This window comes from Gavia stellata, chromosome 16 (assembly GCF_030936135.1).
Source record: "Gavia stellata isolate bGavSte3 chromosome 16, bGavSte3.hap2, whole genome shotgun sequence".
In the NCBI taxonomy this organism is placed as follows: Eukaryota; Metazoa; Chordata; class Aves; order Gaviiformes; family Gaviidae; genus Gavia; species Gavia stellata.
The window spans coordinates 12511207-12539028 of NC_082609.1; the positions used below are offsets into that span (position 1 = coordinate 12511207).

General features: G+C 59.2%; 1 protein-coding gene across 2 annotated transcripts; it reads left to right on the forward strand.

The window, feature by feature from the left end:
• The first annotated feature begins 1619 nt into the window (after positions 1 to 1619).
• Positions 1620 to 26849, forward strand: AFAP1L1 (actin filament associated protein 1 like 1). 2 transcript variants are annotated; one of them, XM_059825191.1, is made up of 19 exons: positions 1620 to 1656; positions 16021 to 16149; positions 16723 to 16806; positions 17180 to 17277; positions 17441 to 17552; positions 17923 to 18021; positions 18728 to 18939; positions 19306 to 19485; positions 20225 to 20311; positions 20611 to 20704; positions 20851 to 21003; positions 21473 to 21684; positions 22098 to 22243; positions 22637 to 22715; positions 22848 to 22962; positions 23176 to 23340; positions 23567 to 23745; positions 24010 to 24138; positions 26646 to 26849. In XM_059825191.1, exons 1-19 carry the CDS (start codon positions 1641 to 1643, stop codon positions 26667 to 26669), a joined length of 2313 nt encoding a protein of 770 aa, XP_059681174.1. In that variant the 5' UTR covers positions 1620 to 1640; the 3' UTR covers positions 26670 to 26849. The 2 variants fall into 2 exon arrangements, with proteins under 2 accessions (XP_059681174.1, XP_059681175.1); XM_059825192.1 differs by having other exon boundaries at positions 17180 to 17274; positions 22637 to 22721; positions 22857 to 22962.
• Positions 26850 to 27822: the final 973 nt, after the last annotated feature.

The window sequence follows — 27822 nt, forward strand, 5'->3', positions numbered from 1 at the left end:
TCCCTAAATCAAGCTCAACTGTTTGTGGCCATAAGAAACTTCCACCTCCAGCAGCAGTTTCAGTGATAAAGCCTGGAGGATATTATTATTAATAATAGTAACACAACAGCAGGCATCTTTTAATTTTCAAAGCATTTTATGGACAGTAACTGACTGTTCCCTGCAACTACCTGCATGGCAAAGATAGGGAAACTGAGGCAGGGCTCAGTGCTATCTCTCAGAGCCAAGGAAGCCTCTCTGGCCCATGCCGTTCAGGGGCAGCAGACACCCCGTGGGACCTTCATGGGCTCCCATTGCCCTGGGGTGTGTGGAGAGCACCCATCTGCACCCGGCAAGCAGCGGCGGAGGTGTTAGCGCCTGCCCTGGAAGCCATCACTGCCTGAGCCCGCTCGCATTTGGCTGCTTTGCAAGTCCCAGCCACAAGGTAGCCAGAGCCCGGCGGGCAGCGGCAGCCCTGGCCTGCGAGCGCCCTGTGCCCCAACCACAGCCCCGGAGGTGACCCTGCGTTACAGGAGAAAAATGGGGCTCGATCCAGAAGGGAGGGACCAGCAAACACCCGCCAGGCAGGGAGCAGCGTCTGGGCAGGACCTGCCTGGGGAGAGCGGGGCAGGGCTGGCTCCCAGCTGGGCACAGGGGGGTGCGAGAGGGGCCACTGCCTCCGTACTGTCCTGGGCTAGGAGTGCCCCAAATGGGGAAGCCCTCGAGGCCAGTTGCTAATGCACATCTAATATTTCAAATATTGCTTTCCCAAGTGATAACTGGGTACATGTGAAACAGAATCACGTTTCTGTCACAGCCTGCTGTCCCCAGAGGAGGGCTCAGCTGCAGTCCTGAGGCTGGGAGAGATTGTCCTGGGGGTGGCAGGAGTCACTGCCCCTGCTGCCATGCTCTCTCCATGCACGGGACACTCCCTCACACACCCCACAAGTCTCCCAAGCCCAGGTCTCCTGACGTCTTTGTTGGAGAGTGACAGTGACGGCGGCATGAGCGCCATGGCCAGGCAGAGGCTGGGCACATGAGGGACACCGGGAGGGAGCAGATATGAAGGGGTTTGGGGGCAGGCAGGAGCGGGGACAGCACGGGTGAAGCGGGGAGTGAGGTGGGAAGGGGGAGCTGTGCTTGTTCACTGGGTGTGCGTTTGGGTGGGGGGATTAGTTCTGGATCTTTGCCCAAACTAAGTTGCCCAAACCAACGAGTGCCGTGGGCAGGCGGAGGCGGCCTGCTCTGGACCCCCACCCTTCACGGGGGGCTCTCCAGGTGCTGCCGCTGCTGGGGATGCTCAATGACCGGTGTGGGGCAGCACCTGGGGGAGATGCACGGGGTGGGGGGCAACCCCGGGACACCCCCAGCCGTGCAAGGGGGGTGGAGGGAGGTGGGTGCTGCAGGGCTGCACGTGGGGGGTCACCAGCGATGGGGGACAAACTTTCCGCCCGTGCTGCCGGCGGGGACACCTCCGGGCGGTCTTTCGGTGCCGTGCCGGGCCGTGCCGGTGCTCGGCGCTGCCGCGCACCGAGGGAGGGGCGGACGAAGCGATTGGCCGCTCCGAAGTCGAGACCCGGCCCCGCCGGGCGGCTGCTACCGCTGACACTCGCCCGCCCGCGCCTCCCGGGGCGGCCGGTGCTGCCCGCGGCTCCGGGACCATGGACCGTCTCAGCGGTAAGGGGGGACGGGACGGGACGGGACCGGCATCCCCTCTCCCCGCCGGGCAGGCGGGGAGAGGGAATGCGGGTCCCGGTCCCGGGGGGCTGGGGGTCGCGCATCCCTTCCCAACCGAGCGGATGCAGCTCACCTGATCGATGTGGGACCCTGCCCCCAGGGTGCCTTTGCCCCCCACCAGCCCTGCGGCAGGGCCGGTTGGGACACAAACTGGTGCCAATTTCCTTCTGCTGGTCAGATGGGTGAAAAGCCAGCGGCTTGTAAGCAAATCTATGGGGTGCAAGCACTTGTTAGGGGAAATTATGGTCGTAGAAAGGGAGGTGACTGGTGTTTCCAGATGGAGCTGATCAGATCCAGAGGGCTTCCCTAGCTGGGGAAGATGCCGGTGGTCTCATAAAGCCATGGAGGGCCTGATCCCCACCCTGCTGGGAAGCGGCTGTGTTCCCACATGTGTGTGATTCCCGCCTGCAGCTTGTGGCATTGGGCTCACGTAGCTGTTAGGCTTTGATCTGGGATATGAATAAACCTGCCAGGGCTTTGGGCCAACTTTGCGGAGAAGGTCCTGGCTTCCTGCTGGGGCTGGAAGGTCCCTGGATGGGAGCAGAGGGAGGCTTTCAGGGGGATTGCTGCTTGCTGCTGCAGAATGGTGGCCTAGGGCTGCAGAGGAGGAGCAGGTGGTGACATGGTGTAGCATGGGGGTCCCGGCCCTTGACCGGTCCTCAGAGGTGCTACAGGAGCAGCAGCCAAAAATGATAACAGGGTGGCCAGGGGCATCATTCCGGCTCTGCGGGCTGGGACCACGCTGAAATCCCAAGGGTTCAGGCAGTGCTGCGTCTGCAGCTTCAGGTCAGCACCAGAAAGACCCCGAGGGTCAAGAGTTCCCCGTCCCGATGTAAAAGGATGGGGTGGTGTTTCCGCAGTGGAAACACAGTTATGAGGAATTTGACTCTTGGGCTGCAGCCTGTGTTGTCGGTGCTCAGAAAGCAGTGTCAGTGCCCAGCAGCCCGGGAGGGGACAGGGACAGCCTTCCCCCATGGCTGTGGCTCGCCCTGCCTGCCAGCCAGATAGGGTGGCTTCGCCAGCTCTGATGGAGGGTGCTGTTGCAGGAGGGAGAGTGTTGTCAAATGACATGTGATGCCAGAGCTGTCCTTCAAGGTCCCAGAGGACCTCACTGATGGGGAGAGGGGAGAGCAGAGGGTCTCAGCTTCCCTGTTGCTGTGCGAACTGGTGGGAGGCTACCCTGTTTGCATCCCAGCCTACCCCAAAAATAAAACCTGGGACTTCACCGCAGGGGAGGGCAGAGGGTGCCCGGCACGCTGCGGGAACCATCCTGGAGCATTGTGGAGACGGGCCCGGGCACGGTGCGGCTGCTCCGCGGGCTGGCCCTGCCAGGGGAGAGCGGCTCTGCTCTTTCATCCCCCTCACTGGTGCCTTCTATGGTAGTGGCAGCAGTGCCTGCCTACTTTGCTTTGAGTGCTTGTAATGAATTGCTGTTGGCACCTGGATGGCTTTTTGCTAATGTAAACCTCCTCCAGACCCTCCTGCTCATCACCCAGAGCTGCTGGATCCCTCTGGGGGCTGTGGCTCATGGAGGGAAGGTGTGGGGGTCTTGCTGGGCTCCCTTCCCTAGTGCAAGGGGTGCTGGGTCCAGTAGTGGGTAGGAGCTTTGTGCCCCATTCCCAGACTCTGCTAGCTCTCTGGCAACCCCCTTCTTTACCTGGAGCTCCACTCAGCCCCTGACTTGCTCTTGCTTTACAGTCCGCCAGCTTCTTCATCGTTTTCCATGCTCCAGCTGAGCCTGCTACCTTTCCTGGCAGGCTAGGCAGCACCCGGCGAGGGGCTCAGCTCTACACCAGCGCCTAACCTGGGGAATTGGTGCTGTGGGCTGTTTGCGGAGTTGTCTCAGGTTGTGCTGATGGAGAAGTGCATGTGTGCATGATTTGGGAGGTGATCTGTGCCACGAGCCTTTGCTCTAGCAGGGCTGCGCTCACACATGGCTTCTCCTCATTAATGAGTCATCCCTGACCTTTTGTGCCACCAGAATTTAGGTCCTGCACCAAACTTATCTGGGGTCTAAATCCAGCAAAGCCGGCAGAGATGTGTCAGGGATAAACTTGGCTCCAGCTCGCCCACAGGAATGGGGAGGCCGCGGGGTTGGTGGGAGGGAGCCCGGATCATTCCTGACCTGCTGCCTGCAAGCTGGCAGCAGGAATCCTGTCCGCCCCGCGCACGTAGCCCGGTGGAAGGGGGTGCGGAATGGGTGCGAAACACAGATCGGGCCAGCTGTTAGTGCACCAGGCAAGTGCCGAGCTCTCCCCCGCATTGCAGCCATTCCTTCCGCTGGAAACTCAGCTGCCCCGGGCCACTGCCTGTTTATAGCCGGGGAGTGCGTGGGGAAGGGAGCTGAGCCCGCCACAGGCTGCCCCAGCCCCACCGTGCTGGGCAAAGTGGGGTGGGAGGGCGGCCCCAGGGACGCTGATGCTGAGCGGAGCAGGGAGGCACTGGAGTTATTTGCCCCTCTGTATCTTCCAATATCCTTCTGTGTGCAGTGCTGCCCTTAACCAGGGGAAAAGGGTCTCGCTGTAGGTACTGGATCCCTGTTGAAGCCAGCCTGGCTGAGCCGGAGTGGCACGTCGCGGGTGCCTGCTGTGGCAGGGGCTGCGGGAGAGGGGAAGGAGTGGGCTGGTGCCCTTACTGACTGCTGGGGGGGTAGTGTCCTCCAGCCAGGGACCCTGGGGTCTGTCCTATCTGCCTGGGCTGTCTGGAAAACCTGCTTCTTTCCTGCGTTTGCTCTTGACCTGGAAATGCTGTTTTCCGGTGCAAATGTGCTGAGCTGTGAGGCTGACGCGCCCTTTGCTATGGAGCAGCGCTGAGCCCCGATGTGCCTGAAATCCTCTCGCCTGCGGCCGGCAGGCAGTTCATATCCCAGCCCAGGAAAACTTTGTTTAAGGTTTTGAAGAAGTTGTCTCATCCCAAACAGTGGGGAGGCTTTTCAGAGGAGGACAGGGAGCGAAAACTGGGCTTGACCCAAGATTTGCCTGTTGTTCAGTAGCCAAATAACTTGCTGGGGACAGAAGAAGATAAGGATTTAGCAGAGTGGAGGCTTGAAGTGGTTTCTGGCATCCCAGAGTCACGTCCTAGCCCTTAACCCTTCCCTACACCCTCTACTATCTAGTCTGGCACAGCTAAAGCTCTCTCCTGAGGAACACATCTCCTCCTGCATATTAAGGAACTTTAAAATTAATGGCACACCTGTCATTCCTGCAAAATATCTATTAAATGTCACTCTTCCAGGGCAGCAGCAGGAAAACTGGGTTGGAAACCTCCCAGGGAGCTCTGCATTGTCTCTGCCAGCCCTGCCCCGCTGCCGTGCAAACAAGGGGCTGGCACACCCTGCCAGGGCACCCGCAGGACGAATAGAGCAGGTCCTGCCACCCGCGGGGAGGGCACCCGCGCAGCGACCAACAGCCTGCCTTTCATCACCCTGCGGCACGAAAAGCAGCAGCATTCGGGGAGCTCAGGTCCCTCTGCAGATGCTGCGCTGATGGTCTGCAGCCTCCGCAGTGGGGAAGGATGAAAATGCCTTCTTTGGCACTCCCTCCCCCAGGCTCCCCCCATGGCACGACTGCTGCAGCCCCTTCCCTTTTTGCTCTTGATATGCCTCCCATCACATCAAAGGCAAGGTCTTTGGCAGGCAAGGGAAAACACTGACATTTCCCAACAGTTTGGAACAAAACCAGATCTTTGCTGCAAGGGGTTTCCATGCTCAAAATACTTTTTTTTTTTTTTTTTTTGAAGTGGGTTTCATGTGCATGTGATTCTGGAAGTGATAGGAGGGAGCTCTGGGAGATGCTGGTATGCTCTGATCGTGGGCAATTAGCAGGAAGTGTGTAAGGAGCAGCTTAAAGAATGGCTTTGGTTTTCCTCCGGGTTTTCTTTGAACATTAAACCCACCCAACTTGGTGATGGGGGAACAGCCCCTTTTTCGCTCCTTGTCCAGTGGGTTCAGCCTCCCATTTTCATGTGGTCCCAGTGTCATCTTGCACTTTGGGAAACCAAGGTTGTGAAGGACAGAGCCAGGAATGTAGCAACAGGTTTGATAGCTGGCTTTTTTGTCCTGGATGAAAAGCAGACATGGTGAACCAGTCCCAGCACCGACGGAGCCATTGGCAATAACCAGAGCAGTCACATCTTCCCCTGTGCTCAGGCTTATCAGCTTTCCCGCTGGGATAAACTGGCTTTCCTGCCTCTCCGCCCCTGCCCCGCAGGGGTTAAGCGGGTAGGAAATGCTGTCGGTGGTGGCCTTGCTGCTGCACCTGATGCTCCCAGCGGAGCTGGGCAAGGGAAAGGGAAGGAAACGGAAGGGCTGTTCTCAGCTGAGAAAATACGTTTATCCTGCCCTCCGAGGGTCCTCCGAGGCAGCATGGCCCTGGCCCCCGAACGCAGAGACCCTCTGCCGTGCCCTAACCACCCTGGGAACATCACTCCCCAGGGTCCTGGGCATTGCCTGGGTGGAGGCAGGGATACCCATGGATACCTGATAACACAAGAGGCTGGGTGCTTGTCTCCCTCCCCCTGACTCCGCCGGGATATTTCCCCCATAGGGGGTCTGTGGTTTCTCCTCCCACTGCCTCTGAAAAGAGGAGTTCGCATTGTGCAATGTGGCTGAAAGCGTTTGGGAAAGCGGAGCTGGCTGGTAGCTAATCCACCAGCTCCTTCCTGCAAATCCCATGCCCTCCCTGCCCACACCCTGCTAAGTGAGGGTCCCATGCCCTCCTCTGCTTCTGAGGGTCCAGGCATAACCGCCTGGCGTGACTCTTCCTCGTAGAAAGACGTGTCAGCCCTGCCGGCCTCCCCGCATCTCACTCCTGCGGGTCGGCTATTGCATTGGAGATGTTTTGGATCTTGGCTTCGGGGAAGGGGGATGTATGGGACACGGAGAGCAGCCTTTTGGGGTGCAGAGAGCTTTCCACCCCGGTCAGTGGGGCTGGGGTGCCCATTTTGGAGATTTGGGGGCTGGAGGACCCACCCAGCCCTGGGTGGTAACGTGGTCATGCCTGCCTGAGCACAGGGCGGTGCGGAGGGCATGCCCTCAGGAGAGCCGTCATCAGCACCGGAGTGCCGAGTCAGCGGGTTTCCCACCATGGTGCATGCAATTAGCTGTAATTCCTGCTGTCCTGGAGGCTGAGGTTTGGTGGAGACGAAGGGCTACAGAGAGGTGAGAGCTTCAGGTCCCCCCAGCTCCGAGCTAGCTGCAGGCAGGAGGGTGCGACCCAGGCAGGCTTCCCAGCGCTCTGCCCATCGCAGTGGGGGGCAAATGGCTCTGGCACTGGGTCCGGGGCCTCTCCCGGTGTCAGAAGGGAGCCCAGACCAACCTGCTGCTCCCTGTGCTGTGGAGTTTGTTTGGAAAAGGCCAATGCTAAAATTTTGGTTGGAGAAAATACAGTTTATTCTGGGTTCTGACTAATCCTAACATCTCCCCTCTGCCTGAAGCTTGTTTTTTATATGTTACTCAGCAGGTCTCACTCCTGCCTGACTATTCCTTTAAAGGGCATCTCAAACCCCTCTTTTTCATTCATTATTTAAACATGTTCTCCAGCCAGCAGCCTCTGAGCCCTGCTCCCAGGCTGGCCTGGCAGAGCATCCTGCCACACGCCCGCTGAGGGTGGCACTGAGTTTTGAAATGTCACCTGGAAGTGCTGAATCTGGTCCATGCGTATTTGCAGAGCTAATTGCATAGATTGGGCTGAGCTGTGGCTGAACACAACTTGTGCCTGGGGTTGGGAGCCCCGCAGGGTTGAGGGGTCTGGGGCAGAGGGAGGAGGCTGCCCGTGCCCTGCCTATGAACACGAGCAGGGTCACTCAGCGATATCCCACCTGGGTGCTTTTATTTGCTTGACTTCTTGCTGTGCTCAGCAGTAAGAAAGGGTGATCCAGAAACACACACACCCCTCCTCTGGGGTGGGGGCAGCTGCAGCCTTTTTGGGTTAGAAGGATAAAGTTTGCTTTCGGTGAGCTAAAGCAAACCACCAGTCTTCTCCAGGAGGTGGAGAAAGGGCTGCTAAGCCATCAGCGGAGGGGGAACAGCCCCGGCAGCCCCTGGAGAAGGACTTCTGCTGCAGCACAGAGCACTGGAGGGTCATTATCTGCCTGGGTCACAGGAGATGTTTGTGGGTGATTCAATCAGCCTGTTAATTATTACCTGCACCGCCTGTGAAGCTGCTTTGCTTCGATGGAAGCTGCTACGAGGAAGGACATGCCCTGCAGCCCAAGAAGAGCTGCCTCTGGGGTTTCTTCCAGCAGCGATGCCAGTTCAGAGACCCTCCGCCCCTCCAATGCCCTGTGGCTCTGCTGGGGGCTCCCTGGGGAGGTGACACCCCTCCATGGTGCCCAAAGGGACTGGGGTTCGAAGTGGAGCAGGCAAGGGAGGGTGAGGCTGCTGCAGCCCTGGGGGAAGGCTGCAGCTCTGGGCACGCGGTTGATGCCGCTGAGGGGGAGATTTTCCACCCGCAGCCATGCTCTGACTGTGGGCATCGCCAGGAGAGCCTCGACCCAGCTTGGGGCTTCACTGCAGGGCAGCACCGCTCCCTCTGGGCCATGCTGCGAGGGGTGTGCTGCCGGCACAGGGCTGGGTGGGAAGGGAACCACCATGTTCTCCAGTTTCTCCTTTAATCCAGTTATATGGAGAAGAGGCTTGACTGGCCCCACAGCAGTGAGCAATGGTTTCTGCAGCGTGTGAACTGGCAGGGGCATGAACACAGGTGATAATCTTGGCCCTGTGCAAGCTGTGTCAGCCTGTAATTACGCTTCTCTCTATTCAGGACTCCTGTTTTCATGTGTAAGACTGAGGGGAGGATGTGAAACTGTTTCTCCTCCAGAAAAGAGTGCATCAGGATGGGGGCGTTTGGGGTCTTGCTCCTGCGGCCGATTCCCTCGCGCCCACCACGCTCTCAGCACTGGGTGGGTACGCCGGGCAGAGCACTGGCCCCTGGGTGTGTGCCGCTGTTCCCCTTGCTCTTCTCCGCTTTTTGAGGAGTGGCAAGGACACCGAGAAACTGCTTTGGCATAGAGGGCCAGGCTGAAGCAGGAGGGCTTGGGGAGAGCCTGGCTGGGAGGGTGGCTCTGCCACTCTGCCCCAGGTTGGACTTGCTGCTCAGCCAGTCTCTGCTGGTGTGGACAAGCGGCTGGGAGCAAGGCCACGCGATAAGGCTTTCTGCAGAGCTATTTATACTGGGGAGAGGAGCCGCTGCTGGCAAACGCACTGGGCCAGATGCAGGACCCTTCAAAGAAGCACTGCTGAAAGTGGCTGAGCTGGCCGTGCCCGGAAAGGAATCCCCCCCGAGCTGCTGTCAGCATTGGGGTATGCATCTGGAGCAGATGGGGGAAAAGATGAAGGAGGCTCAGCAGACACAGCCAGGGCAGCCTTCTCGCTATTTAACCTCTCTGGTTGCTCATCTCCCCGTCTCCCAGGGCTGGAGCGGGATGGAGGGGCCCTGCAAACCCTGCGGGCTCCTTCGCGTAAGGAGAGAAGGCAGCAGGCGACCGCACTGTGAGGGAGAGCTGGTGGGGGGCCTTCTGCCCCCTTGAGCAAGCAGGTTTCACGTTCATTTCCCAGGATTGATTTTCCAAGGTTATCAGCTAAGGGTATTAGTTACTGTAAGGTCACGATGATGAGATCCCCAGGAGATGTGCATCCCCGCCCTGCCCGCTGCAGCCTGGCTTGGTGGGGCATAGGGTGTGCCATGGGGTGGTGGGGAGGGCAGCAGGGAGGTGCTGGGAGTTCGGCGGACAGGTCAAAAGGTTTGAGCTCACCTTGTGCTCTGCAATGCAGGGGGATGCTGCAGTGTCTGAGCTGGGAGCTGCTGGGGGAGCAGGGATGGCTGCCGGGGTCCTGGGGCTAATGGCAAGGGGGTTAATCACAGCAAGGGGTGGGAAGATGCACTGGCTGGGGCAGTTGGAGAGCCAGGGAGGGTGGGGGGCTCCTGGCCATGCAGGAGCCAGCCCCAAGTGCTCAGGCTGCTGCTGACATAGTTGGATGCCGAGTCAGAGGCTCTCCCCCCATCCGCCCTACTCAAGGGGCCCTTGTTTCCAGGGAGGAGATGATTCATGTGTGTTGAGTAGCCCCTTAGCAAATCTTCCACTGTTACGGGATGTTGTCAGAGCTCAAGTGTGATCATTAATGGTTGGCTTTTCTCTAAAAACCCTCCGGGCTAGAGCACGCCAAGTTGCTCCGTAGCTGAACAGACAGCCATGCTAGGAGGAGGAGGTACTTTCCAGGCTGGTGTTCCTGGTCCCGCCAGCCCGTTCCAGTCATCCCAGTTTGCCCCACACCCAGGTGGTGATGGCTGGCCGGGAAGCTGAGCCTGGCTGGCAGGGATGCCCTGCTCGCCCCTGCCGCCTCCCAGGGGCTGAGCGCTGCCCTTCTCCTGCCTGCTTGGCAGGGTGCTCCTCCTGCCCGCACCGGAGGAGCGGTGGCCGCAGGCAGGGTGCAGGCAGGCGGCAGTCTGTCCTCCTGTCTTCTGCACAAAGGAACAATTCTGGGAGCGCTGCACCACCCCTGCCAAGGCACTTCCTTGCCGGCTGCACGCCTGCCTCCTCCCCTTCGGAAAGAAACCTCCTTGGGAATAGGAATGGGAACAGGAATGGCCCCGGGAGCTCAGCAAAGGGCTCAGGAGGCCATGGCCTTCCTCAAGGAGCAGCGGCAGAGGAAATCTGGCCCCACTGGGGTGGGAAGCAACGCACTGGAGGGGGCTGTCAACACCCACTTCAGGCGTCACCCCTCCAGTGATGCCCGCAGCCCATACTGGGGCAGGAGGAGGTATGGAGGCCCATCCCGGTGTCCAGGTGTCTCTTGCAAGCAGCTCAACGTCAGCCCGTGGAGAGAGTAGAGCAGTTTATCTGCTGCAAGCAACTCGTCCGGCATACTGGGTCTGTTTGTCCCACAGGGTGGGCGACCTGCCTGCCAGGCTCCTCCTGGGGCTGGGGCATCTCCGCTGCTCTCACTGGGTGCTGTGCTGGGGTAGCCCCCGGCTGTGCCCTCTTCCCTGGCCCACACCCCACCTATTTATGGCATCCCAGGAGCTATAAACATTTGTTTACTGCTGGTGGTGGCTCTAAGCAGCCCTGTGCAGGCAGGCAGGCAGGGCCCTGCCTGCGCCAACAGGAAGGATTTATTTTTGCTTGGTTTTTATTTTAGCCACAAACAATGGCCGTTACTCCCAGCATCCGATTTCCCCCCGGCCCTCCTCGCCCCCAGCCTTCACCTGGTGCAGGAGGAAGTGTGGCCGGGGCAGGCAGAGGACGGGAGAGCAGTGTCCGCAGGATGGGGGTCCCCATGCACCTCCCACTGCAGCAGCCTTGCAGCATTACAGTGCTGTGAAACAGCATCTACCTGCCCTGGGGCTCTCTTTCAGGCTGAAGACTGGCTTTGCTTGGGGTAACAACTCCACATGCATTGTCTTATCTCTCGCCCTGCAAAAGCTGGGTCTGTACTCCAGGAAACTCCTGCTTTAGTTTGGCTGGAGCGTCTTCCTCCTCCTCCTCTTCCTCCTCTCTGCAGGTTGCTGGAGCAAGACCTGATTTTTGCTCCCGTGACGGAGCAGTGGGGGGGAGCTGCAGGCTGTGCCCAGACCCTTATCTCTGCACTGTGGAAGCGGGTCCCTGAAGGGGGGAGCAATCATGGGGTCTAAAAATAGAGCTGGCCTGGGTGCAGGGTGGAGAGGTGGTGGGGTGCTGGAGGGGATGCAGCTCCTTTGTCAGCATTGTGCTTGGTGCTGCTTCTAGGGCAGGCTTTAGCAGCAGAGGAAATACTGCCCTGTTGTCCTGAGCAGCAGCAGTGTCCTGGTGCTGGTCCCCCAGCTCACCCTGTCCTGGCAGAGCTGCCCTGGGTCCCCTCCGCCCATCCAGCCTGAGTTAGCTAATGCTCAAGCCGTCTCTGCCGTGGCTCCCAGCCTTCCCAGGCTCAGAGACCGTGCTGACATCTTCCCATCAGGCTGCAAATGTGGAGAGGAGTGAGTTTGCAGGAGGAGAGGCTGGCATCTCTCTGTGTCCTGGGATGCCTGTGTCCAAAGCCTGAGCCCAGCAAAGCAGTGCAATCCTGCAGGATTTTGGTTGCAAGAGAAGCCCCTAAAGAAAGCAGCAGGTGGGAGCCATTTGTCACGGCCAGAGACAGGCGTGAGGCCAGAGGTCTCCCACGAGTGAGGCGGTGGCTCAGTGGGTGGGGGATGCAGGGTCCCTTTTTGTCTGCGTCACCTGCTCAGCGCTTGTGGCCGCTCTGATGTCATGCCGCCTTCCCCCAGGAGCCCTTTGATGTCCTGCTGCTGCCTCCATCTCCAGGCTCCGTGGTTTCACGGCAAAAGCCCCGAAAGGCAGGGGTATGCACCAACACCAGTGCCCAGGCACCCACCCCTGGCACCTGAGCCGGGTCCTCTGCCCACTGTGGTGTGGGTACGGATGCAGGCTGATGCAGGGTCTGTGCTTGCTCTTGCCGGCTATTGCAGAAGTAATGTGCTGGTCCTTGCTCACCAGGTGACCTTGGGTCAGTCACATCGGCACCCGCTGCTCTCCACACAGCAACCCTGGAGCAATCTCCCCTTGCTTCCTGCAGCCACCCCATTAACCTTATTTAGGCTGGGAGCCTAACGAGTGTAGGAAATTAATTCCTTCCCTTCCTCCGCTCCCCCGGGCAGAGGCTCAGCTCAGCGGGCCACACACCCTCCTGGGATCACAGGACTCTTTGACTGTCCTCCCCCTGCTCCCGCCTTGTATTTCGGAGAATGTTTAACAAGGGAGACAGAGGGGACAGCTCAGCTGGGGGGGAAACAAAGGCGCCTTCAGTGCTCGCCCCGCGCCGTGCTTCGTGCGCCCCGGCTCAGAGCTGGCGCTCGGGGCATTGCTGATGAGCTCACCCGCCTGCCATGCTGGGCGACAAACATCGCTTATTGGCCGCTCTTGCTTCTCCTGTGCAGGGGGGTCTCCTTGCCCCCCTCGCCACGCACGCCGCCTGCTTTTTCACTATTAATAGAAACTTGCTTGCCCTTTTGCCCTTGGCTAGTCCAAAGCCTTGACAAAGGAGCTGGTGGCGATGATGGGAGATGTCCTACACATGGCAGGGGATGGGGATGCTGGTGAGCACCATGGCCTAGGTGTTGGTGTGCTGTGGGAGGCTGATGTAGGGTGTGTGCATGGTCCCCATCTCCTCTGCAGGAGCTCATGGCCAGCTGAGAGCCTGCTGAGCTAGAGCAGCAGAAGATGAGTAAGTGTCTCCCTAGATGCTGGGTGGACAGGGGGGCATCTTGCTTTTTGTCCCAGCTACTTCCTTGCTAGCCCCATGCCCCACCAAGCCCTGCAGCTGCGTCCTGGGCAAGGCAGGGGAGGATGTCTCACCTGGAGACCACCATTGCATTGCTAAGCAGGAGCCCACTCCCATCCTGCCTGTGCAGCACTCTGCAAACACCCCAGGGAGGATCTGCCCCTCTTCCCTCCCTTCCTGCCTCTGCAGAGTGGCAAGGAGAGGGCCATGGGAGCCAAGTGCTTACCCTCGCTCATCACACACATGAGGCTCTCACATGGCTGGAGCCGGTCCCTGCCCCGGGAGGTGTGTGCTGGACGGGGACAGCGAGTGGAGCATCAGCGGGACCTGGGTCCCGTGGCTGCCTGTCTGCTGTGGGGTGTTTTTCTAGCTCAGGGAGCAGGAGCCGTGCTCCCTCTGTGGTTGCCCTCTCCTTCCCCATGGGCTGGGGGATGCTGCCAGCTCCCCAGGCTTGCTTGCTCCTTCTGGAGCTGTGCTGAGGCTTCTCCCCCTGCCTGGGGGCTACCTGTCCAATTTGGCCTGCCCACGGGAGATGGGCACTGGCAAAGCCACCCTTGCTGAAAGGGCTGAGGCTGCTGTTTAGCTTGGCGGTGGGGAGGGAGGAGGAAGCAGAAGGTCTGCGGAGATAGAAGCCCATCAGCCAGAGCGGCAGGAAGAGGCTTGTGAATCGCATCCTGCCTTGTGTCCTGGGGAGGCAGCGATTTGGGGCTGGGTACACTGTCTCCTTGCCCAAGGGCTCATCTTGGCTGGGCACTGATCTGCATCAACCCGCTTGCGTTGGGTTCCCCTTCAGCCGAAAAGCTTTGAAACAGCAGTTGGTTTTACTGTGCTATCCCTGCTTTGGGCAGCAGTGCCAGCCTGGTCCCAGGGGACTCGCTCTGTGCTCCGGGCCATGGCTCATGGGAGTGGAAAGTGGGCACCCAAAATCATGGCTCAAACCCGTAGCAGCCCAGTTTTTGATGGGTTTTGGGCAGAGTGGATGCAGTGTTTGGATAGGGCCCAGCGGAAGCTCGTTGAAGAACATGAGTAACAAGGATCCCAGCAGCAGCACAGCATCCTGCCCTTCCCCTGGGAAATACGCCCCATGCCAGCCCTCGCTGCCACCCATCTCTCCCCTGCCAGGGCCCTTCCCCTGGCAGAGCCTGGAGGGGCAGAAGTGAGGATGGGTACAGCCCAGGCAGGGTGTCCCCGAAGCTCTGTGCTGCTGGGGCACACGTTCTCCCCTCCTTGCAAACCATCCCCATCAGTCAGCACGTCCAAGCTGCCTCTGTGGTCACCTCTGGTCTCTCCTTCTGTCCCTGGGAACCCAAAGCCAGCTGCACCCTGCCCCAGCTATGCCCGATGACTTTCAGTTGCTGCCAAGAGAAGGGATCCTGCTCACACTTGCACTGGAAGAAACAGCAGCTTTTTTCTCCTACCCTCTGTAGCCTCCAGAACTGCAGGTTTGCTGCTGTCCCTGAGCTTGGCCTCTCCAATGCAGGCCATCTCCCGCAGGTGCTGGATGCTGCAGGAGCTACCCTGGATGCCAGTGGAGCTGGGTGGGTACATGGTCCCAAGTAAAATGGGAGCTTGGCTTTGGATCCAGCTCAGTTTTGTCTTATCCTGCTCGGAGGAGATAAGGCACAGAAAGGCACCTGGGATGAGGATGTTGGTGCACGTGCAGAATCGGGGGTGTGGGAGCTCATGAGAGATTTGCACTGCAGAGCTCGCCTTGTTCAAGTCCTCCCCATCCTTCCCATCCCCGGCCAACATGTTTTCCTAAAACTGTTGGTCAGCTGCTGCCAGCACCGTAAATACTGCTTTCAGTGAGAAATTTTTTTGTAGCCCTGCTCTGATATGCAAACACCCAAGTGTTTTCTGGAGCCTTGCTGGATGGGTAACCCCACAGCTGCAGTGTGCTTTTGCTTTGTAAAAAACAGCCCATGAATCACCATGTCAAAGAGAAGACCCACATTTTTATGTGTTGTGCCTGTAATGGTGATTTGCAGCAAATTCCCCTTTCCTGCTTTTTGTTGGCGTCTCCCCGTCTCTCCTGCCTGGTTCTGCTACCAGGCTGATGCTGTATTCAGGTGCAGTGGCAGCCCAGGAGCTGGCAGGTGCTGGGATCTCGCAGAGCAATGGGAAAACGGATGAGCAGTGGCTTCTTTGTCAGGATTTCTTTGCCAGACAAAGTTCCTCTTTGCCAGGACTTCAGCTGCTCTGACCCTCTTGGCCACCTATGGGGCCGTGTGTGTTGGACCAAGGCTCAGCTAACCCAGAGCCGGGTGGGAAGAGCCACTCCTGTGCTGCAGTCCCCATCCCCTCCCTGGCACCTTTCAGGCTGCCTGTGTGGGGCAGGGACTGTCCCTTGGGGCAGCGATTCCATGCCTGGAGGGAATAGTGGTGTGGCCTTGGAGGTGGGATGAGCTGGGATGATACAGGGGAGGAGTGACAGCAGAGCAGAGGAGCCGCTGTTGGTGAGTGTGGGGAGGAAGGCTCTAGCCTGTGTATGGGGGCCCTGTGGAGGTGGCACTGGGCTGGGAGGTCATGGGTGGTCTGAGCACAGCAGGGGAATATGAATGTCCCCCAGCAGGCGAGGGGTGGGAGGACATCTCCCTGAGTGGTACTGTCAGGTGGTTCTGGAGATGGCATCTGGGTTTCCTTCCTTTCCTTTCCTTCCTTTCCTGTTCCTTCCCTCCGTCACCACCCAGTGCCTGTCACAGTGAGGGGGCACCAGCAGCAACAGTACGCTGTCCGGCAGACAGAGGTGTAGTTTTATCTGTGTGGAAAAATACGTGTGCTGAGCCCTTTGATAGCAGTCCAGTAGCCCTGCAGAGCTGGTGTTTCCATTCACGGGCTCAGCAGGCTGCATCCCGGTGTCTGCGTGCAGGTGGACAACCTTGTGCATGGAAGGAGCATGTGCACGCTTAGCAAACACTGCCTGAGCCGTGCTGGGTCAGCTGGAAAAGACCCCCATCCTGGGTTCTTCCACACATTCCAGCCCCTTCTGCCTTGTCTCAACCCCTGCATCCTGACACTACCCTGGCTGACGAGCTTTTTCCTGCTCCCCCCAGTGCTGGACCAGCTCCTGCCAGAGCTCAGCGTCTTGCTTAAGCTGCTCGACCACGAGTACCTGAGTGCCACCACGCAGGAGAAGAAGCTGGCCGTCTCCACCATCCTGCAGAAGCTGCAGCCACCCGCAGGTTTGTGTCCCACTATCACAGTGCCCAATGGCTGTCCCCTGGGGCAGTGGGTGTCCCCAGCAGCTGCCCGGGGCCAAAACCCCAGCGGGGTAGGCAAAACCATCTGCAGGGCAGGGATGAGCTGCCTCTGTGCCCAGCACCCAGCACCTGCTCAGCCCCCTTGGGGTGCTTTGCTCCCCGCTCTCACTTCCCAGCTTCTCCCCACCCTGGGTGCAGAGGCTGGCGTCAGCCCTGCCGTGGCTGCGGGGGGGCTGCTCCCTGCGGAAAGGCCATTTCACAGCGGTCTTCCTGCCACCGGTTTCTGCTGAGCACAGGGGTTTCCGCGGGAAGGCCAGGAGAGCCGTGCACCTGGGGCTTCGCAGCCTTCCCACTTTCCTGGCCTCCTGGGGGGAAGCAGCAGCATCCCTGGGGGCTCCTCCGCTCCCCGGGCGCCTGCTCCAGAGGAGCGCCCCATGGCACGGTGGGGTGGGCTGGCCTGTGTCCTTAGGTTGGTGTTTGCGGGGAGGAGGGGTGCCGGTGCTTGCCCCGGCCACCCTGCCCGCCCCCAGGCTGAGAACATCCCCTCGCTCCCAGGGAAGGATGTGGACTACACGTACGTCAACACGGCATCCCTGAGCAATGGCACCAGCTTCGTGGAGTCTCTCTTCGAGGAGTTCGGTATGTGTGGCCAACCCGGAGCGATGCCCGGGAGTCCCACTGGGTAGGTGCCGTGCTGGCCTCGGGGTCCCTGCTGGCAGCGGGAGCTCTTGGGGTGCCCTGGGGAAAGAGGGTGAAAGCTGCATCCTTGTGTCCAGTGTGGGCACCGTCACCCCGGCTGCTTGCTCCCAATCCCCTGAAGCTGCTTGGGGGCTGGCCATGGGGGGTCCACACACACCCCGGCCCAGCTGCGTTTACCAGTGGTCCCCATCTCCCAGCACCTTCCCAGTGAAGGGCCATGGGTGCTTGCCTTGGGGTCCCTGGAGGGCACGGCTGGGGAGGCCAGCTCTGGGGTTTCCTGCTCCCTTCACTCTCTCTGCTTACCCCTGGGCAGACTGCGACCTGGGGGATCTCCAGGACATGCAGGAGGAGGAGGGGGACACTGGCGATGGCGTTGGCTTGGAGCTGGCGAGGAGCCAGATGGCAAAAGCCGTAAGTCCCTGAACACCCACCTGCAATGTCTGCTCTGCCCCTGCCCGGGGAGGAGGCAGTGACTAGGGCTGAGACCCCTTCCTGTCCCTTGCCACTGTGGTAGCTGCTGGGACTCATGACCCTCTCCACTGCCTGGCTAATGCCGGTGGTGTTTCTGCCGTAGGTTCCTGCGGACCCTGCTCCGCCGCTGCCCACCACTCCCCCGCCTGAGGATTACTACGAGGAAGCCCTGCCCCTGGGCCCCGGCAAGGCCCCTGAGTACATCACCTCCCGCAGTGAGTCCCGCTCCATGCCAGGACATCAGGAGGGTGGGGGGAGCTCCGCAAGCTGCCTGCTGCATCCCACCTGCAAAGCAGGCAGCCCTCAATGGGCATGACGGCTCGTCCCGGGGAAGGAAACGTCGCTGTTCCCACCGGCATCGCTCCTGTCCCGCTTCCTTCCCATCCCGCTGCGCTGTTGTTGCAAGGAGTTGTTTGCTCCGGCTCAACTGAGAAGTGGGTGATGGGGAGAGGTTGGAGCTGCGGCAGGACCAATGCTGAGATGCCCTGGGAGGGCATGCTTTGCTCTGCCCCAGCTCGCTGCTCGGAGCATCCTTGGGGGGAAACCAGGTTTAACAGCCCCAGCTGCCCTCTGCTTCCTCTGCAGACAGCTCCAGCCCCCCCAACTCCATCGAGGATGGCTATTATGAGGATGCAGACAGCAACTACCCTGTCACCAGGATGAATGGGGAGCAAAAAAACTCCTGTAGGTATCTGGGTGCCCTTGCCAGGGAGGGGAGACCTTCAGCAAAGTCCAGCCCCGAGATGGGGCCTTGAGGGCTGGGCTGGGGGCTGGTGGGGTTGAGGCTGGAGGACCTCTCGCGTGTCAGAGCCTGCAGGGCAAAAAGCAAGGAGCGTGGTGTGCTGTTTGTCATGCAAGGCAGAGCCCTCATGCTGCAGAAGGGATGTAATCGGTGCTGTGTCTGTCACCAGTGTGGGGAAGGGGTGTCCCTGCCTACGCACCTCTCGTGCCCTGTGTGAGCTGCCTCTGCCGTGGCAGAGGAGAGCTGGGACAGGGACATCACTGCGGAGCCCTGCTCCTCCGTGCCCTGCATAGGAGGTGTGGAGCAGAGGGCTGGCGCGTGATCCTGTGTTGCGGGTAGAAGGTTTAATCCAGGCTTTCAAAGTTTGAGGCTTGTAAAGAAATAAGCCAGCCCAGGGGGTTGGATAGACACACCTGGGACTGGCATTTGACCCACGAGCATCCTGCCTGGTTTGGAAGGGAAATGGAGACAGCTGGGGTCAAAACACTGCTGTTTTCAGGGAATGACATGGAGTCCATCCATCGCGGCGCCCAACCCAGGCTCTGGGCTGGAGCCCAGCGGGTGCAGGTAGCCCTGGGAGTGTGTGAGCATGCCTGGCAGGCAGGGCCCCGGGGTGCCATTGGGGGTGACTCGCCTGCTTCCTTCCAGACAATGACTCTGATGCGATGAGCAGTTCTTACGAGTCATATGATGATGAGGAGGAGGAGGGGAAGGGCCAGCAGCTGACACACCAGTGGCCGTCGGAGGAAGCCTCCATGAACTTGGTGAAGGACTGCAGGATTTGCGCTTTCCTGTTGCGCAAGAAGCGCTTTGGACAGTGGGCCAAGCAGCTCACCATCATACGGGACAGCAAACTGCTGGTGAGCCCAGAGCTGGTGGGGGACAGAAACCCGCTGGTGCGTTGGGAGGGAGGTCGGGTCCAGGCTGAAGAAAACTAGCACTATCCACGCCAAGACCCTGCCCAAGGCTGTGACTGCCCTGCAGAGCTCACGCAGGGGCTGCACTCGTTTCCCTTGCAAGCGAATGGAGGGCTCCCTTCTTTTGGGACCCTGTGGAGTGAGAGAGCACCCCGCAGTCCTCTGCCACTGAGGCTGTTGCAGAGACTTGAGCCATCTCCATCTGTGCCAACTGAGAGGGACCCTGAGAGGGACCACAGCTCTGCCAGGCATGGCAGCGGGACAGGCAGGTTTTGGCAGAGCCCTGAGAGTTCCCTGTGCTTCCCCTAGTGCTACAAAAGCTCCAAGGACCGGCAACCACACGTGGAGGTGCCCTTGGGGACCTGCAGTGTCATCTACGTCCCCAAGGATGGGCGGCGCAAGAAGCACGAGCTGCGGTTCTCCTTGCCGGGAGCCGATGCGCTGGTGCTAGCTGTGCAGAGCAAGGAGCAGGCTGAGGAGTGGCTGAAGGTACTATGGCTTACCCCTGCTTTGCCTGGGGGGTCGCAGACCCTCCTTGGCATTCTCCTTAGCTGAGGTGGGGAGGGGGCTGCCCCGTGAAAGGCCTTGCCCCCCTGGAAGGGGAAGAGGGCTTTGCTCCCATCTCTTATCGGTCGGGGAGGGGGGCTGGCCAGCTGCTTCCCAGGGCCTGGGCGTCTCCGGCGCTGATAGCCCCTGCGGGGTGGGGATGTTTGCTCTCCCCCTCCTCTTCCCCATGGCCCTTTCCTGCCTTTGTTCAGGGGCGGGGGGCAGGGGCCGCGGGGAAGGGGCCGCTGGTGGGAAAGGAGCCTCTGCGCACACCACAAGCCCAGCTGTTACCCCAAACATGGGAGGGAGAACAGGGTCATTTTCCATGACCTGGGCAAGCCACGCTGTGCCTGCCTGTAAAACTGGGGGTGATGAGGTGTCCTGTGCTGGCAGGATGACTGTGCGGCTTGGCACCCAAGTCCCTCACCTCTGAGATTTCCAAAATCTCTGACAAAATCTGCAAAACTGGTTGCAGTTTTGAAGGGGTCAAAGTATGTGCAATCCCCAGGCAAGCTGGGCTAGTGCTCTGAGCAGGACTCGCTGTCCTGTCCTGCAGAGACCAGGACCTCTCTCCCTGTCGTTCAGCCTGGCTCTGGCAGTGAGATGGAAGTGTGCTGAGCCAGGGGAAGTAGCCCTGGCCCTCAGGTCCGATTTGAGTGGCTGCTGGGGGCTGTCTCTGCAGGTGATAAAGGAGGCCAGCAGTCCAGCAGCGGGTGGGATGGAAGCCCCCACCTCTCCAGTGATGCCGTGCAAGATGGACCTGGATAAGGTGATGGTTTCTAACCGCCCTGTCGAGGTGCTGTGTGGGGCTGCTGCGGCCGAGCCTGGGGAATGCGGGGCTGAGGGAGCACCGAGCTCCTAGCTCCACGTGAGGAGTCCTTCCCATCCTCACAGCAGCTCTGCAGGGCTTATGGGGCTCCCTTCCGCTGGGGAAGGGGAACAGGGCTCCCCTGGCACCAGGGGACATCCCAGCCCTGCACGGGAGGGACGAAGGGCCAATAGTGGCCATTGCTGGGTGCTGTGCAGGAGGAGGCTGCTGACAGGGTGCCTGCTCCACTCCCCCTGCAGCGGCTGTCGCAGGAGAAGCACACCTCCGACTCGGACAGTGTGGCAACGGGTGAGACCGGCTCCCCAGCAGCCCGCAGAGAGCCCGGCGAGCACGGTACAGCCCCTGCCCCCAGCCAGGCAGGCTGTCCCTGCGGCTGGGGGTGCCAGCTGTGTGCACCACAGCTGGGGAGCATCCTGTCCGGTGAGGAAGGATGCTGTGACATGCGCCGGTGGCACACAGCTACACTGTCCTCCTTCCAGGGAAAGGCAAAAAGAGCGGCTTGGCTGACCTGAAGGGCTCGATGAGCCGGGCGGCGGGGAAGAAGATCACCAGGATCATCAGCTTCTCCAAGAAGAAGCCTTCCCCTGAGGACACGCAGACCTCCTCCACCGAGGAGGACATCCCCTGCTGTGGTTCGTGTGGGCCAGGGGCCAAGAAAGGGCTTGGCTCTTGCGGGGCTGGGAGCGGTGGGGAGCTGGCATCCTTCCCCCCAGCCTGGTCATATGGGGGGCAGGCGGCGGGTAAGGGGGCGGTGGGGTGTGGGCAAGCTCACTGAGCTGCCGGAGGGCTGTAACACTCCCTCAGGCTATGAAATGGTGCCCACTCCCAGCTCTGCAAATTCCCCTGGTGTGTGGGGAGGGGGCAAGGAGTCACCCATGCCCTCCCAGAAAACGGGCTCGAGTGACTGTGTGGCACTGAGCTGGCACCTCACCTGGGTCCAGGGGTCCCAGCTGGCTCTCTGTGGGGAAACTGAGGCACAGAAAGGACCAAACGAGTAGGGAGCCACGCCGTAATCTCTGGGCAGCCCTGTCTCGTTAAAGCCCGCCTGAGGTCCGGCTGAGCAGGCACTGAGATCCTTCCCTCTGCCCTGCCGCCCCCCAGGCTACCTCAGCGTCCTGGTTAACCAGTGCTGGAAGGAGCGCTGGTGTCGCCTGAAGGGCAACACCCTCTACTTCCACAAGGACCACACGGACCTGCGGACCCACGTGAACGCCATTGTCCTCCGGGGCTGCGAGGTGGTCCCAGGGCTGGGCCCCAAACACCCCTTCGCTTTCCGCATCCTTCGCAATGGGCAGGAGGTGGCGGCGCTGGAGGTGAGCCGGCAGTGGGGTGGGCAGGGTGTGCCGGTCCCGTGAGGAGGGGGTTGCCAAGCTGGGAGAGCATCTCCTGTGATGAGCAACGCTTGCATGCGAGCGGTGCCTCTTTTTCCCCTCCCCTGCACGTTAAGGAAGCCCAGGGCATCGTTTGGGTGAGCTGGGGGCAGCCGCACAGGTATTTGCAGGCTGGAGGCAGGAGGAGGCTGTCAGGGCTGAAGCAGGCAGATTGCAGGGGGGCAGCTGGGGTTCTGGGACTTTCTCTTGGTGCTTTCTCTTGGACCCTCCTAAGCCTTGCACATGCTTTATGTCGAAGGGCCCTTCTCTGCGGCGGGGCTTTGCGTTGGGAGGCAGGAGCAAGGGCAAGGGGCCGGGAGCTGGGCATGCACCCCAACCCTTTGTCTCTCCTGCAGGCAAGCTGCTCCGAAGACCTGGGCCGCTGGCTGGGTCTCCTCTTGGTGGAGACAGGCTCGCGGATGGCACCGGAGGCCTTGCACTACGACTACGTGGATGTGGAGACGATTGCCAACATAGTGACAGCTGTGAGGCATTCCTACCTGTAAGACTGTCCTCCCACTGTGCTGTGGTGGGAAGGGGCTGTGCCGGGGGCAGAGTGTTGGGCTGGGGATGGTGATCCTCAGGCCTGTGTGTTCCCTAGGAAAGGCATGGGCTGGGACACGGTTTGTGCTGTGATCTCGGGGATAGCTGGTGTCCTGAGGGTTGGTGGTTCCCAAAGTAGTGCAGCTTCCCTCAGGCAGGACAGAAAGTGGAAGGTGTTTCATCAATGCTGATGAAGGACTTAAGGGATACGCGTTGTAGGGTAGGGTAGGGTAGAGTGCTTGTGAGTGAAGCTGGGACACCAATACAGGAAGCCCTCTGAGATGGAAGGGCTCACGGGGGGGGGGGCTGGCAGGGATATCCTGGAGAGGAAGACCCCTCCCTTGTCCCGCAGGTGGGCCAGCTCCTCCCAGGACCACCAGCCAGACTCCTCCCGCGTGGTGTACGATGATGTCCCCTATGAGAAGGTTCAGGTGAGCGTGCTCAGGGGCTCGCCCTCTCCCATCACTGTAGCCAGGCTACAGAATATGCCCCAGGGAGCCTTGGCCAGGCTGCAGTGGCCCCGTGGGTGTTTCAGCATGCTCTCCCTCCCATCCCCGCCACAGGCCGAGGAGGAGCCAGGGCGGCCAGCAGGAGCCCAGGTGAAGCGCCATGCCTCCTCCTGCAGCGAGAAGTCGCGGCGTGTGGACCCACAAGTCAAAGTGAAGAGGCATGCATCGAGTGAGTGGGGGCCCTCAGCTGCAAACCTCTGTGGGGGGACCCCGGCCAGTCCGGGAGGATGCTGTTGCCCCAAGGGGGTCTGCGGCCAGGCTGGGGCTGACCAGCTCTGGCACACGGGTGATGGGTTATGCTGTGCCAGTTCAGCTGGACTGTGCGTGGCATTGGTGCAGGCGGGGCCAGAACCTTCATGATGGGCTCCCCTTGTGCATGCAGACGCCAACCAGTACAGGTATGGGAAAAACCGGGCCGAGGAGGACGCCAGGCGATTTCTGACAGAGAAGGAGAAGCTGGAGAAGGAGAAAGCATCTATCCGCAGCGAGCTGGTGTTGCTGCGGAAAGAGAAGCGAGAGCTGCGGGAAGCCATGAAGGGCAGCACGGGTAGGTTGGTGCCATCTGAGCGCTGCGGCTGAGGATGCTCAAAGGCACTCGGGTACGGGGGGGAAGGCTGCAGAGCCGGGGTGGGATGGGGACACTAGGCTGGCGGTGTCATTGTGGCCATGAGCAGAGCTGGCTGCAGCACGCACCGGGCTGGCAGCCCCATCTAGCGTCCCTATCCAGGAAAATGGGTAGCTTCATGCTGAGCAGGGCACGCTTATGCAAGCAGGGTCGAAGCTGCAGGACCTGGAGCAACGGGTGGCAGTGTTGGAGGAGCAGTGCCGGCAGAAGGAGGAGCGCCGCGTTGACTTGGAGCTCAAGCTGACCGAAGTGAAGGAGCGGCTGAAGCAGTCGCTGGCAGGAGGCCCAGCCCTGGGGCTGGCTGTGACCGGCAAGGCTGAGAATGGGGTATGCACCCCTTCTTCCTCACTCTCGTGGCTCCAGCTTCCCCCAGCAATGGTGCTTGGGGTGGCGGGGGGAGCAGCACGTGGGGAAGAAGGGACATCCCTGCTGCTTTGTCCCATTGTGGACAGAGGTGGGAAGCAAAGCGTCAATTATGTTTGGCCACATCAGTTTTGACCTCATGACAGTTTCTGCTTTTTTTTTTCCCTGGCTGTCCCTGCTCCCTGGGTCTCCTAAATCCTTCTTCTTCTTGCTCTCCCTTTTCCACAGGAAGCGACAAACAAGCCAAACGGGAGCCCCCCTGAGCACTTGGTTCCCGTTAACTGTGCAGCTGAACTGAGGAAGAGAAGTCCCTCCATCCTCCCTGCCAACAAGGGAAACGTGCTGCGCAAGGCCAAGGTCCTGCTTCACTCCCCCTCTCCTCCCAGGCCCCATGGGACATCTCATCCTTTGTCTCATCTCCCTTCCTTGACCATGAAATTTGGGGATGCTCCCTACCCCAAAAGTAAGGGGTACTGCCAGGATCCCCTGCAGCCAGGCTGGCCCACCTCAGCCGCACTCACTGCTGGCATGAGCCCAACTTGCAGGGAGATTTTGGAGGTGCAGGGTTGGATGCGCAGAGGGGAGAACATCACAGAATCACAGAACAGTTTGGGTTGGAAGGGACCCTTAAAGGTCATCTAGTCCAACCCCCCTGCAATGAACAGGGACATCTTCAACTCGATCAGGTTTCTCAGAGCCCCGTCCAGCCTGACATTGAATGTTTCCAGGGATGGGGTATCCACCACCTCTCTGGGCAACCTGTTCCAGTGTTTCACCACCCTCATTGTAAAAAACTTCTTCCTTATATCTAGTCTAAATCTACCTTCTTTTAGTTTAAAACCACTACCCCTTGTCCTATCGCAACAGGCCCTGCTAAAAAATTTGTCCCCATCTTTCTTATAGGCCCCCTTTAAGTACTGAAAGGCCGTAATAAGGTCTCCTCGGAGCCTTCTCTTCTCTAGGCTGAACAACCCTAACTGTCTCAGCCTGTCCTCATAGGAGAGGTGTTCCAGCCCTCTGATAATTTTTGTGGCTGTCCTCTGGACCTGCTCCAACAGGTCCATGTCTTTCCTGTGCTGAGGACTCCAGAGCTGGACGCAGTACTCCAGGTGTGGTCTCAGCAGAGCAGACTAGAGGGGGAGAATCACCTCCCTCAACCTGATGGTTAACGCTTGTTTTGATGCGGCCCAGGATATGGTTGGCTTTCTGGGCTGCAAGCACACATTGCTGGCTCATGTCCAGCTTTTCATCCACCAGTACCTCCAACTCCTTCTCCGCAGGGCTGCTCTCAATCCCTTCCTCCCCTAGCCTGTATTGATACCAGCGGTTGCCCCGACCCAGGTGCAGGACCTTGCACTTGGCCTTGTTGAACCTCATGAGATTCACATAGGCCCACTTCTCGGGCTTGTCCAGGTCCCTCTGGATGGCATCCCATCCCTCAGGTGTGTCAACAACACCACTCAGCTTGGTGTTGTCTGCAAACTTGCTGAGGGTGCACGCGATCCCACTGTTTATGTCATTGATGAAGATATTAAACAGTATTGGTCCCAGTGGTGTCCTGAGGGACACCACTTGTCACCAATCTCCATCTGGACATTGAGCCGTTGACCACTACCTTCTGGATGTGACTATCCAACCAATTCCTCATCCACAAATCCATATCTCTCCAATTTAGAGAGAAGGATGTTTTGGGGGACTGTGTTAAAGCCCTTACAGAAGTCCAACTGGACGACATCTGTGGCTCTTCCCTTGCCCACTGATGTAGTCACTCCATCATAGAAGGCCACTAGGTTGGTCAGGCAGGACTTGCCCTTGGTGAAGCTATGCTGGCTCTTTCAAATCACCTCCCTGTCCTCCATGTGCCTTAGCATAGCTTCTAGGAGGATCTGTTCCATGATCTTCTCAGGCACAGAGGTGAGGCTGACAGGTCGGTAGTTCCCAGGGTCCTCCTTTCTACCCTTTTTAAAAATGGGTGCAATGTTTCCCTTTTTCCAGTGAAGTCCAGGGACTTCACCTGACTGCCATGACTTTTCAAATATCATGGAGAGTGGCTTGGCAACTACATCAGTCGATTCCCTCAGGACCCTGGGATGCGTTTCATCAGGTCTCATAGACTTATGTATATTCAGGTTCCCCAGGTGGTCACAGACCTGATCTTCTCTTATAGTGGGAGGGACTTTGCTCCCCAGTCCCTGTCTTGCAGTCCATCCACTTAAGAGGTGTGGGAAGAGAGGTTGCCAGTAAAAACTGAGGCAAAAAAGTTGTTCTGCTCTCTTGTCCCTGAGGGCAGTTTCCTGGGGGGTTCTATTGACTAATTCCTTGAACAGGTGGAATTTTGCTTTCCTAAAATTCAGCATCCTGACTTTACTCCTTGCCTAACCCATATCCCTCAGGACTATGAACTCCATCAGTGTGTGATCACTGCAGCCCAGGTTGCCTCCAATCTTGACATCACCAATTAGCTCACTTGCGTTGGTGACCATCAGGTCTAGTATCGCATCCCCTCTGGTAGGGCTGTCTGTTACCTGGCTTAAGAAGTTATCCTCAATGCATTCCAGGAGTCTCCTGCATTGCCTACAGCTCGTCGTGCTGCTTTTCCAGCAGATATTGGGGTGGTTGAAGTCCCCCAGCAGGACAAGAGCCTGTGAGCACAATGCCTCCTGTAGCTGTAGTAAGAAGGCTTCGTCAATAGGTTCCCCTTGATTGGGTGACCTCTATAATGCCCAGGGCAGCAGTGACCCCAGGCTTTGAAGATGCTGGGGTGGTCCAAAACCTGCAGTAGGGAGGGAGGTCCTTGAAGGGCTCAGTGCTCTCTTGTCCAGTGATGTCTCCTCATCCCCTGCTTTTTTTTTCTTTCTCTGCAGGAATGGGAAAAGAAGCAGACTTAAGCCGGGCTGCGGGAATGCCTGCCAAGCCCCCACCGGACACTGGGGCTCATGGAGGAGCTACAAGCCCCCTTTCTCGGAGGCGCCAGGAGGGTGCTGGGAAGGCATGGGAAGGGGGGGAGACGCCGTCCCACACCCCGCCAATGCAGCACCATCTGCCTCGTGGGCGACGCTATATACCATGGGGAAGGGGGCGGGAGGGGGATTTGGGAGGAGGGTGGGGAAGGGGAGTCCTTTGTGGATCAGGGTTGCATACTACTGAGAAACCCATCTCTGGGGGGAGCCTCCCATGGGGCCAGGAGTTCGACGCAAGGTGTGTGTGCCTGTGGTGGTGCATAAGGAATGAGGGGAGAGCCCAGGGGCTGGCAGTCGGCACTGCCCAGCAGGCACTCCGATTTATCAGGATCAGCATGTGCCACCCTGGGGATGCTGGAGGCCAGGCTAACGTTCTCCGAAGCAACCATGGACTTATTGGGGATTTTTGGCAGCCTTGGTGTTGGGGTTCATGAGCTGCTCAGGACCGGACACTTTGGAGACGCCAATCATTTGCCCTGCTCAGTGCTCCCAGCTCCGCAGGGTGTCATCTCAGGGTTCCTCATGTCTCAAGCTGGCTGTGCCTCAACCAAGTGCCCTTGTCCAATATTTCCTTCTTGTCCTCCAGGCAGTAAGGGTAAAGGCACGCTGGCTTCCCTTGGTAATGAAAGAAGCTCAGGTGTCAGCATTTGAAAGCAAATTAACAGTGGATATCTTTCAACCTTGCTAAACAGCTTAGAAGTGCTGCAAAGGGCTGAGGCTGGAGGCAGCTAGGCTCCCTCTGTCCTAGCCCCATGCCAGCTTTCATGGGAGCCAGGAAAGGGAGAGTGTTGTCTCCTGGCCAACAGCACATTCACACTATTGCTGCTGCAGTCAGACATGGTTTGCCAACGCATGTGGTCAAAATGGAGTGAAGGGAAGTTTAAAAATTAAAAAAAAAAAAAGGTGCTTTCAAATGAGGGGACTGGAACAGAAAAGAGAAATAGAGGAAGGTCATTTAGAACAGGCAGAAACAAGGGACGGGAATAAAAAGGAAAGGCCCAGGCCTTTGTGCCTGGAACAAGGCAGCAGGCCCGTCGCCCACTCACACTAACAACTGCCACAATTAACCTTTGGAGCTCAC

Coding starts and splice junctions, on each gene's coding strand:
- AFAP1L1 (XM_059825191.1), top strand. Junction 16,807..17,179: donor GTCTCTCTTCGAGGAGTTCG/GTATGTGTGGCC, acceptor ACCCCTGGGCAG/ACTGCGACCTGGGGGATCTC. Junction 17,553..17,922: donor TGAGTACATCACCTCCCGCA/GTGAGTCCCGCT, acceptor CTTCCTCTGCAG/ACAGCTCCAGCCCCCCCAAC.